At 40.7% G+C, this 12,787-nt stretch overlaps 1 protein-coding gene across 2 annotated transcripts in view; it reads right to left on the bottom strand.

The window, feature by feature from the left end:
• LOC124796347 (laminin subunit gamma-1) overlaps positions 1-12,787 on the bottom strand; it is a 1,176,638-nt gene that overhangs the window by 32,974 nt on the left and 1,130,877 nt on the right. For both annotated transcript variants that reach the window (XM_047260489.1, XM_047260490.1), the window contains 2 exons: positions 11,629-11,807; positions 10,651-10,781 (listed from right to left, as the gene is read on the bottom strand). In XM_047260489.1, the coding sequence (XP_047116445.1) occupies positions 10,651-10,781; positions 11,629-11,807 (310 nt within the window). The remainder of the gene's footprint in view (positions 1-10,650; positions 10,782-11,628; positions 11,808-12,787) is intronic.

The raw sequence follows: 12,787 nt of genomic DNA, 5'->3' as shown, positions 1-12,787 counted from the left end.
CAAGAAAGGAAGACCAGAATGAGGTTTGTCACCAACTGACATTTCACCATTTTTGAAATGGGACAAGCACTCATACACTTGGTTTTCCCCCTTGCATGCTATTTTTAACATTTCAAGAGTTTCTGTTTGACTTTTTGCGGAAAAAAAAGAATGGAATTTCATTGCCGCATGCTGTTAATGAAAAGCAGCCATTGCAAAAATGACAATCACACAAAACAGTTGTCACTATAAAATCACCAAAAACTAGTCCTAACCATCTTCAGTGATGGCACTCAACTGGCTTACTGAATCATAAAGTTCGTTCTGTGTGCTCCTAGCTGCAAGATGTGCTACTACAAAAGCTCTGCAACCCCCCCCCCCCCCAAAATTAGTTCTGTTTCTTTTTGGTACCCCCTTGCATAGTGTCTGTAATTATTATTTTGTAAAACTGACAATGCAAATATGCACTTGGATCTGACCAATATATGTACATCCAATGCTGCTAAATAAACAACAAACCAGCTTACTGACATTGAAGACAACAACAAAAAACTACAATATCTTTTGCTTTAAATTGCATTAACTACCATTCAGTGTCATAATTCTATGCAGATCTGATTTCCACGTTAACAACAGTTACAGCTCAAAATCTTTGTATCTTACTTTTGTCCCTTTTTCTCTTATAAATACTGAAACATGCTGTGTTAACAGTGTTTGCAGAGACAGCATACCATCAACAATGGAACTGGCATGAGTAGGTATAAGAAGATACAAATAGATTCTCTTCGAGTGATTAAAAGAAACTTAAATCAGGATGGCTTTATTAGGATCACATTAATGATCCTTTTCAATAACATTATTCTTTCTAATCCAATTAGAACTACAAGTCTCTGAGCTGGAAAACACTGCTATATTTACTACTATGATAATAGTATCCCACATTATTACATTTACCAGAGAAAAAATCCATAAAACATTTGTCTGTGCTGTAATTGTTTTGGTCATTGTGATCCATATGTGGACACAGTAAATCATGGTAACTTTCTTTCCCATTGAGAACCTATTCCTCATTTAAAATTTCATTGGTTAGTATCTGTCACTTCTGCTACAGTTCTACAAGAACTAAACACACTATTCACTATTGTGTTTTCCTGTCTCTGAACATGTCTGATGTGTAACACTAACTAAATGCTTTCACTAGGCAATTCATTCTAAACTGCATGAGTGTTTGTGAGTTGCTATTTTTCTGGGATGAAGTGTATCTCTCCAACAACCTGCCACTGAATAATGCTTTCTATCTGGTCTAACTACAGTTCATTCTAATGAAAATAAGCAATCTTTGAACGTATAAGTGGACAGATAACAAAATCTACTCTCCAAGCAGTGGCAGGAGCAAACACATAAAAAAGTTAAAGAAATTGCAAGCTTTCCTGACAGAAGGGTTAAAGTAGAAGGAAGAGGGATTAAGGAAAAGTATTGACAAGATTTAGGAAATTGGAAAAATTATGGAAAAGTTGTCACGAACCCTGAGATCTTGAAGGTTGAAGGGTAATAAGCAAGACAGAGATTACTGACAAAACATTGTGCAACAGTTAATAATGTGAGTGGAAAATTAACAACATTATATGTGGTAGAGGTAGGGGGTGAGGAAAGATAGACAGGTCAGAAAATAAAAGAATTAGAAAACTGAAAGGGAGTGAAGAAATAAATAGTCACTGAGAAGAAATGCTGAGTCTGAAGAAATTAATGTAATTTAAGGCCAGGTAGGCGGCGAGAACAAAGGACATGTTGTAACACCAGTTCCACCCTGCCGAGTTCTGAGAAACTAATGTCAGGAGGAAGAATCCAGATGGCATGTGTTCACAAAACAGGCTTTGAGGTCACAACTGACATATTGTAGAGCATGTTGGCAACAGGATACTGTGTGTTGCCAGTATATACCCTCTGTCTATGCCCATTCATCCTAACTGTTAACTTGGTTGTAGTCATACCATTGTAGAAGGCTTTGTAGTCTTTACATAACAGATAGTACATGACAGGTGTCTCTCTCTCTTTGATAATGTATGTTTTGCCAGTTACTGAGCTGGTATAGGAGGTGGTAGGAGGATGTATATGGTAAATGGGTGCAGAAGGAGCATAGGATCTGACCTGCACATTGTGAAGATTGGGGGAGGGAGGGGGAGGAGAGTGGGCAACAGAAAGCTATTCTAGTTGTGGTAGGCAAAATGTGAGATGGACTGGATCTCATTTCATAGCATGTTTTTAGAAAGTCATAGCCTTGACGGAACAGCTGGTATTCAAGACCAGTATAGTAATGAGTGACAAGAGGTGTAGTCCAATAATGTTTACTGGAGAGCTCAGTAATATTAGGACTGCATGTGAGAGCCCAGGAAATTGGTTTTGAACTAAGCTGGTGGTGTAATTATGTCCAGTGAAGACTGAGGTGAGGATGGTGGTATATTTCTGTAAAGTGTCTGCATCTGAACAAGGCTCATGGGAGGGAATGTTTGACATGGAAAGGATGGCAACTGTCAAAATATAAGTACTGTTGTTTGTTAAGTAGGTTTAATTTGAACAGAAGTGTGCAGCTGACCCTCAGTGAGGAGGAGATCAACATCAAGGAAAGTGACATGGTATTCAGAATAGGACCACATGAAATTTAATTGGAAGAATGTGTTTAGAGATTCCAAAAAATTTTTGCAGGTCAGCCTCACCATGAGTCCATATGGCAAAGATGTCATCAATATATCTAAACCAAACCAAGATCGAAGGCTTGTGGATTCCAGGAAAGACACCTCCAAGCGACCCATGAAAAGGGTTGACACAGGAAGAATCCATTCTCATTCCCCTAGCTGTGCCCCTGATCTGTTTGTATGTCTGCCCCTCAAATGTAAAGTAATTGTTCATAAATGTAAAGTTGCTTAAGGTGAGCAGGAAGGACATCATAGGTTTGGAATCAGGTGGGCACTGGTTGAAGCAATGTTCAGTAGCAGGTAGACCATGTATATGGGGGATATTTGTATAGAGGAAGGTGGCATCAATGGTGAGAAGCAAAGGGTGTGGTGTGAGTGGGAGTGGCACAGATTTCAGATAATCTAGGAAATGGTTGGTGTCTTTAATATAGGAAGGGAGTTCTTGTACTATAGATTGCAGGTGTTGATCAACTAAGGCAGATATAGGTTCAGTCAGTGCTTTGAAGCCAGAAACTATAGGGCAGCAAGAATGCTTGGGTTTGTGTGGATCTTAGGAAGAAGGTAAAAGGTAGGGGTGCATGGTTTGGGAGGGGGTGAGGGGAGGGGGGTAAGAATTTCTATGGAGTGAGGTGTTAGTCCTTGTGAAGGACCTGAGGTTTTAAGGAAGAGCTTGTAGGTCACTTTGTATTAGAGATATGGGATCTTGATGGCAGATGCTGTACATAGAGATGTAGACCCTTGCTTACATACCATCATCAGTCAAGTAACACAGTGATAGATCACATGTCTGCTGGAAGGATAATGTGTTTTGGAGGAATCAGTAGTACCAATATCAACATATGGTGACACCCAATATATTAATGAGCTGCTTTGACAAGGCTATGACTTCCTAAAATTATACCCTGGACTGGGGTCAATTCTGTCTGACATTTTGCCTACCACACCTAGGATAGCTTTTCATTGCCTACACCCCCACTCCACCCCCCCATAGATTTCATACACAAGATCTGGGTGCGCAGTTGTAAGGTGCACTACTGAAGTTGACAGATGCTAGAACTGTGCATCAGAGGCTGAAGGTGGAAGACAGGGTAATAAGCTAGACAGAGAGTACTGACAAAACATTGTGCAATGATTAATAGTGTGAGTGGAAAACTAACAACATTATATGTGCTAGAGGTAGGGGGCGAGGAGAGACAGACAGGTCAGAAAATAAAAGAATTAGCAAATTGAAAGGGAGTGAAGAAAGGAATAGTCACTGCAAAGAAATGCCGAGTCTCAAGAAATTAATGAAAATTAAGGCCAGGTAGATGGTGAGAATGAAGGATGTGTTGTAATGCTAGTTCCACCCTGCAGAGGAGTTCTGAGAAACTAATGACAGGGGGAAGAATCCAGATGGCATGTGTCGAGAAAAAGGATTTGAGGTCACAACTGCCATATTGTAGAGCATGCTGTGCAACAGGATATTGTGTTTTGCACTCTACCAACCTGCTGACAGGTTACAGAGTCAGATCTGGCCAGCCTCACCCTCAGTTGCATGCTGTCATTCTGACTAGGATTATCAGACTAGTAGTGTGGCTACTACATGGTAAATGTCTTCTTGTACAAGTTATTCTGGTGCAGGAACAGAAGGATCTCATCAAGGTCATGCAACAGGCTTTACCAGTGTTGCTCTCTAAGTACCTGGTCTGTCCATGTTACAGATATGGAGGTATATCATGTGCTATTTTTGACATGGATTTCTCCCTCCTGTATCAGCTGTTGCAGCAGGTGGCCCAGTTGCAAGAACTTTCCTCATTGTCATTTGACAATTTATGTTCATTGTTATCTTCCTATTATCACCACTGCATGCACATCATGGCAGCTATGTCTGAATTCTACCAATTCAAGAAGCAGCCCCATCAGTCTTATCATGCCTGGGCCGCAACCCTCCACGGCCTTAGCTGCAAGTGCCACTTTGTCATGACTGAGTCAAAAGAATCGTATGCAGACATCATGGTTTGCAATATTATCATCCACTCTGCCCTGGGTAAGGTCCTGTAATGCTCCCTCCAATTAGAGAACTCTCCCTTGAAGAAGTTTTGTGAATTTCCCAGTCGTATGAGGTCTCACACACAACTGATCAGCAGCTGGAAGGCTGGTGTGGCATCGAGGCCATACATGGTGACCCAGATGCGTCTGCTGCATGCAGGGAGGGTCATGTAGCAGCAGTGCGAGCTGGCCAATCCAGTGGTTTCCACACAGTGCATAAACAGCATTCCATCTGCTGCTCCCTGTTGCTGTCATGTGCATCTTGTTGCTCAAACATGACAGGACAGAGTGTCTCCAGCATTGCGTCATCTGTCGTAAGTATCAAAATAAAAGGCCACATTGTGGTAGTATGCAACTCAATGGCACAGAATGCAGCATCAGAGAACATGGATATGGATATCCAGGAAGTGTTATTACCAGGACCAGTTCCTGATCTGGATTCCAACAAGCTTTTTATCAAAGGTTTGGTCCTCTTGAGACAGCTGTGTCTGCAGGTAGACACAGAAGCAGAGGTTTCCCTGCTTAATGTCCAAACATATTCATATTCAGACTTTTGCTCACTGCCACTGTTGCCAGTAAAAAGGTGCCTCCAGGGATATGGTAAACAGCAAATCCCTCTATATGCCCAATTCAAGGCTGAAGTTACCAATAAGTCAATTATCTGTATTATCATCCATGTTGCTAGTTCAGCAAACCTTTTCGGTTTTGATGCCTTTCGGACCTTTGGCTTTTCAGTCACAGATCAATACAGTTGATATCTGCTGAAGTCCCCTATCAATCATTGGAATCTGTGCTTAGAATTTCAGGATCTCTTTACAGAAGGCCTAGGGTGTGTCAGAGACTTTCAAGCTTGCATAACCTTGAAGCAGTTAGCCCATCCGACATTTTTTCATGCTAGGCAGATTCCTATAGCCCTACATTCCCGAGCCAAGGCGGAGCTGGACTGGCTCACATTTCTTGGAGTTGTGGTTCCCATTTCCTCTAGACAATGGGTCACGCCCCTTGTCATCATGAAAAAATCCTCTGCTAAGTTGTGACTTTGCGGCGATTTTAAGGTCACCATGAATTTACAGTCTGTGGTCACCACATACCCATTGCCACGTCTGAACTAATTGTTCACACACTTAGCAGGGGGTCAATTCTTCTCTAAATTTGATTTTTCCTATGCATATCACTAATTACGCCTGGATGAGGATTCCAGATGTACCATATTCTTCATATCCCTTTTGACTTGTATCAATACCAACTGTTGATGTTTGTGGTGGCAAGTACCCCTGCAATTTTTCAATGCTACCTGGAACACGTCATGTCCACAATTCCACAATGTTTCAACTAGCTGAGTGACATTGTCCTTACTAGACATACTACAAGTGACCATCTGCAACATTCTCTGGGCCATGCCAACGCAGATGCCTTATCATGGCTGCCAAATGGCCTGGATCCTTAGTTTGATTGACAGAATCTCGTGTTTCCATTTGGATATCTCCTTCCACCAAGCAACTCATGGGTTTCCAATCACTAGTGTCCCAATCTGACTCTGTCCTCAAGCAAGTAGTCTGCCTCGTCCACCAGGGTTGGTCTTTTCACTCTCCAGGCCATGTATCTGACCCACTTCATAACTACTTTTTCTTGCGCCATCATCTCTTCTCCACAGATTTCACAGCTACCAGGGCGGTTATTCCCAGGAGCTAGTGGTGGGAGGTCTTAGAGCTGTTACATGAGGGGACTAAAACCTTGGCTCACAGACATGTGTACTGGCTCGGCATTGACCGGGAACTGAAGCATTTGGTTGCTGTGTGTCCCCAGTGTGGTAGTCAATAGGTGGCTCCCAAGGCTTCATTCCCCCATGGCCTCCAGCAACTTAGCCCTGGGAATGCATCTAAGTGGTTTTTGTGGGACCATTTCTGACATGTTTTGATTGATTGTCTCTGATGTGTTTTTTCACGTGTGGTACAGTGCTCCTTGGCCTCTACCAAAGTCACTATTCAGGCTCTGTCAAAAAAATTTTCTGTGGAAGGTTTCCCAGTTATTCTCATTCCTGACAGCGAACCTCAGTTCCTGTCACAGATGCTTCATAACTTCTTTGGGCATTCTGGCATTCGCTCCCCTCCCTTCTACCTGCAATCTAACGGGGAAGTTGAGTACATGGCTTACTCCTTTAAGACCCAGATGAAAAACTATCTACAGGACTCCACCACCAAGGAGGCATTACTGTTTTTTTCTGACTTCATACCGGACAACTCCTACTGAATCCTGTAGTCCTGCCTAGCTTCTCCGTGGGCACTAGCTGAGGACACTACTCCATCTCCTCTGTCGGGGATCTTGCCCGCTATTGTGTTCAGTTTTATCGAGTTTTCCACCAGGGATGGCAGTATGGCCAGGTAATTATGGTTGGTGCTCCCACTGGTTACCAGCAGTCATCATGCATCAGAACATGGCAGTGCCTACACCCTCTGGACTGAACATCTGCTAGGTCTCTGGCGCCATCAAAATCAGCCCCAAGTACTGGTGGGCAATCCCCCCCCCCCTTTCCCTATCCTGCATACACCACCACCTTTGCCAGTGCCCCAATTACTGGGTGCCACCTATTCCCCAGTGTTCCAGCCCCCTCTTCCACCTGCGTCAGTGTTTCCCCTTGATAAGTCCTTGACTTTGTAGCCTCTGGTAGCAGCTCCAGTGCCCCTCCAGCCAGTGGACATGTCCCTTACAGTTCAATGTCTCCTGTGCAGCCTTCACGTATGGCAGAGTTGCCTCCCCACACTGCAGCTGGACATCACCAGGGATTCCAACTTGCAACCAGAAGTTTTTCTCCCCTCTCACATCCGAGCCTCCATACACATGGATGCCGTCTTCACATTGCAGCTGTCCACACATTGCCCAGGGAATGAGCAATGCTCTGTCACCAAGGAGGTGGGGTATAGCTACCCTCATAGATTACACACTTGAGATAAGATTTACCACACAAGGTGGCAGACACTAGAACTCTTAGAGGCCGCCACTCACAGGTGCGTGCGAAGCCTCTCCTCCATGCACTCTACTGGCAGGTCAATGGCTTATAAAGTTGGGCCTAGGCAGCCTCACCCTCATTCACATGTTGACATTCTGACTAGGATTATCAGATTAGTAGTGTGGTTACTCTGTGGCAAGTGTCTTCTTGTACTAGTTATTTTTAGATGTAATGAAGCATTGTGTCTGTCATTGTCTGTGTGTTCTTTTAGTTTGAACAGCCCCCTTACCCCCAATCACTGCAATATCTGGTCAGACCCTAAGTGCCCTCTGTACCTATTTTCCTATCCAATGACTCCTACTTCTGTGATAGTTCTCACTGTAAGACTTGTCCTATGCACCCTCCTACTACCACCTATACCAGACCTGCAACTGGCAAAACATACATTATCAAAGTGAGCATCACCTGTCATGTTCCAGCTGTTTCAGCCTTCTACATTGGTGTGACTACCACAAAGTTATTAGTTAGGATGAAAGGGCATAGACAGAGGCTGTATACTGGTAACACACACTATCCTGTTGCACAATATGACAGTTGTGACCTTACTGCCTGTTTCACCACACATGCAACATGGCTTCTTCCCCCGACACTAGTTTCTCAGAACTCTGGAGGTGGGAACTGGCATTACAACATGCCCTTGGTTTTTACCACACACTTGGCCTCAATCTACATTAATTTTTTTGGACTCAGTATCTCTTCTCAGAGACTATTTCTTTCTTCACTTCCTTTTAGTTTTCTATATCTATTGTTTTTGACCTGTACCTCTCCCCACACCCTACTTCTATCACATATGATGTATTCTTTGCTTTCCACTCACATTATTAACTCTTACATGATGGTCTGTTAGTATTTTCTGTGTCGTTTATTACCCTACTTTCCACCTCTGAAATCTCAGGTTTTCAAATCTCAAGTGGTTCAGTCCCCAACAATCAGTCTTTCCCTCTCATCCTGTGTGCTAAGTCTCCCCTGACCTGGGATTCTGTGCAATTTTTCCATAATTCTTCCCATTTCCTGAATCTCATTAGTCCTTTTTCTTCATCCTTCTTCCTTCCCCTACAACCCTTCTGCCAGAAGAAGGAGACACTGGGCCCAAAATCTCGCCCATTTCCACAACTTTTGTATGTGTTTGCTACTGCTGCCACCTGGTGAGCAGATTTTTTATCTATCAATTATACTAGTTTGTTCTATGTATTCATCCTGTTAATAAAGACTTGTGTCTGAATTACACAACTAGTTCCAAGTTTGACTCCCTAACACAGCAATGACATGATCTTTCAATGCCACTCTTTTCATGTTGACAACATTTTACAATCTTTAGGCTATTTGCTATTGCAGCTAATACTATTAATTATTCATTAATAAATACTGTGTCCCACTTGCTCTTTCAGTCATTTTTAAGATTTTATTGAACGAAGATAACTGTAACAAAAAATCAATTGCAGAAAGTTCCTACATTCTGTTCCACCAAGGAAATTGTAAGTAATGGATAACTTTCTAGATGTTTTAAGGTGTAGGCATCAGTCTAAATTAATGACTCATTTTGTTCAGAAACACATGGTGTATTCTCCCTGGAAATGCAACTGAGAACTGAAATAGAAACGAGTCCTTTCAAAGGCATTCAGAGAGCAGTGCTGAAAGCAAAACTATACCTACGGCAACTTCTTGATGACTATATTTGTTTTAAAGTTGTAGCTGTTTCCCTTGTGTTCTCATTCTATGTAAATTTACATTTGTGGAAAAAGTCATTGCAATAACATAACACTTTAAAAAGCTTACACTCAGTCCACAATCATACCTTTCTAGAGACTGTACATTCATTCTGTTCTGTAAATCCCGTCCTGTAGACTACCTTGAGAACTATGGAAGCAGTCATGGTATACTTTTACACGGTACTGAAATGTACGTCTGGCATAAAATACGAAAATCTCATATGTCTTCAGCCACAAAATGAGGCACTGTACTATAGACTACCTTCAGAGCTATGGAAGCAGTCATGGTATACTTTTACACAGTACTGAAATGTACATCTGGCATAAAATACGAAAATCTCATATGTCTTCAGCCACAAAATGAGGCACTGTACTATAGCAATTATTGTCAAAATTGGTGTGTGTATAGGCTGGCCTGAAATACTGCTATTACGTACCGCATTAGCATATCATTTCACATTGTCACAGTAATCTCTGTACCTTTTGTCATCATATCATCTCACATAATCCAAACTATTACTGTTGACTTGCCCTATATCATTTATTTATGTGCCAATAAAGTACAATTACAATGTATTTCAGTTCTTTGGATTTAATCTATGCTCACAATTTAAATTGTTCTCCTTTCCTTCTTAATAAGCATTTAATGCCTCAGTGATCTCAAACTCCTTAAAAATGGGTGGTTGCACATACTTTAAAATAGTACAGGAGCAACAAAAACAAGAACTGTGGCAATGAAAGTTATGACATGGCTTGTACTGTAGACAGAAATCTCACCATACTGTGTCTAAAAGAGCATACAGAAACAACAAATGGATGTGTCAAACGTTCCTGTCTTGCATCCTGATGACAGCAGCAGAAACATGGGAAAATTTCATATATAGCTACAGGTTAAGAAAAAATAAATAAATATTGTCTTTTGAAATTAAATAGATTACATTCAAACTGTAGTCAGATCCATGCTTTCTTATAACAATCAGTATGACTGAAAAATGGATGTATCACCTCTGTATTAAATTTGAAAATCATACTGAAACAGTGGTGAATATATGATATGTTATGCATTCCCTCATTACATCTACTGTACACATAACTAGCACAAGTATTATTTAATATTTATCACTTTTCTGATTGCACATATTTCCACTATTTTGCACTACATTCTGTGTTTCAAAAAGGATAAATTTAACACTTATATTTAAGTTTCAAATTACATTACAATAAATAAGCATACCCGCTTGCAAATATCCTTGCTTCTCTTGCATTTTCAGACATCTGGTTGCTCTGCTGTCCAAACTGATCAGACTGTTCTTTCGCTTTCTGAAGTGCAAGATAACCTTCAGTCTGGAGCAGATCCATAGTTTCCTGAGGACATAACGCTTCCATGAAAATATGTATTTTAGTAGAAAGATGTTTTTGTGTGTATAAGCTTCATTACTTAAATAAAGGAAGGAAAGAAGGTAAGGGTTTTGCCACTACTAATTCTACTCTCTTACAGCATATTTAATATTTCACAATAGCAGCCCAGTAAGTGAACAACGCAGAAAAAAAAGTAGACCCCTTTCCAAATTTCAACACTGTGTACATAATATAACATTTTAAAGAGGCCCAGCATAAATATTTGAATACTGCGTATTATAACATTTATGGAATATTCCGTTGGTACTTGTTTGATACAGACACATTAAAAACTGAAACATGCAGTTTTAATGTTTTACAATAATACTTATTTTATATTTTGTTTAAACTGGTTTTAACTTTCTACATCGTCATCATCATACAACTAATGACTAGACAGTCAACATCTCATCAATGAGAGCTTCTAGCTGAAGCAAGGCTAAAAGATGTATGGCAATGCATAATCTTCAGATCATCTCCTATCTTGGTAAATAGCAGTCTTTGTACAACTAGAAGCTCTCACTGATCTTGTATGGACTGTTTATTCAATCTTAAATTGTCTGATGGCCTAGAAACTCAAAAGCAAGTTCACAGCAAAACGTAAAATAAATATTATTATGGAACATTAATGCTGCATTTCAGTTTTTGACTGCACTTTATGCTTCTTGAATTTTACAGGAGGATGAAATAGTAAGAATTTTTACGTATCAGAACTGTAATTATAATTTTAAAAAACTGATCTCAGAGAAGTATCAAGTTCTCTGAAGTTTACCTTAACTGATCTCAGAGAAGTATCAAGTTCTCTGAAGTTTACCTTAAGAGTCTGTAAAGCTGCTTCAATAATTGTTTCTGCTTCTGTAACATGCTCTTCACCTTGCCTGGTAGCAAGCTCAGCTTTCCTTGTACCACTGTCAATCTGTTTCGTTATGTTACCAACAGCTTCAAGTCGCTTTATCAGATCATCAAGACGTTCAGATAAACTCCTGCCACCACCTTAAAAAATGTTAATTTCACAGCACAAACATTTCCTAATAAGAAATAAATAAACAAGAAAAATTCAACAAAAAGGACATCACCGCAGTTTATAAATGCTGTGAGAACAGAGAACTCTACTGTGATATTGTGATCTTGTATATGCAAGTCTAATAAGTTAAAAACAAAAACTTATTTACTGACTAAACAAGAGTTTTCATAAAGTTTTATTTTTCTTGTTTACTTTTACTCTGATACATATAACAAAACAGTGTGGCTTCAGTTGCCTGAGACTGCAGTCATATGTGTGTGAGTGGTATTTGTGTGAGTGTGTATGTATATGTCTGTCGTCTAATTTTGACAAAGGCTTCACAGGCCGAAAGTTATATTTGTGACAGTTTTTTTGTTGTGACTATCTGCGACTCATTATCTCCGATATATGGTGTGTAGCAACTTTCCTTTTCATAATATTGTTACATTCCATCCTGGATTTTCCACTGTTTGACATATAACAAAAGACAACTTCTGGTGGTATGCTTCAACATAAACACTTGCAATATTGCAGTGCGTGCATGCTTAAAGGAACAAGCACTGCGGTAACTAGTTGTTATGAAATAAATGAAATGTATTCACAGTTGTGAATACGGACAATCTTCATCTGCATAATGCTAACGGCTTGCTGGAATGGTAACACCAGTTCCTGTCAGATCACCGAAGCTAAGCGCTATCTGGCTTGGCTAAAACTTGGTTGGGCACTGTCCAGGTATGCTGAGAGCTGTTGGCAAGCAGTGTGCAATCAGCCCTTGTGAACCCAATTGAGGAGTTGCTTGATTGACAAGTAGTGGCACCAGTCACGAAAACTGATGATGGCCAAGAGAGTGGTGTGCTGACAACATGCCCCTTCGTATCCGCACCTGGTGATGTCTAAGGGCTGAGGATGTCACAGCAGCCAGTTGGTACCATTGGGTCTTCAAGGCCTGCTCAGGTCGTGTTTATTTGTT

The sequence above is a fragment of the Schistocerca piceifrons genome, chromosome 4, assembly GCF_021461385.2.
Source record: "Schistocerca piceifrons isolate TAMUIC-IGC-003096 chromosome 4, iqSchPice1.1, whole genome shotgun sequence".
Lineage (NCBI taxonomy): Eukaryota > Metazoa > Arthropoda > Insecta > Orthoptera > Acrididae > Schistocerca > Schistocerca piceifrons.
Note: the sequence above shows the minus strand (reverse complement) of the source record. Positions and strands in the feature narration are given on the sequence as shown.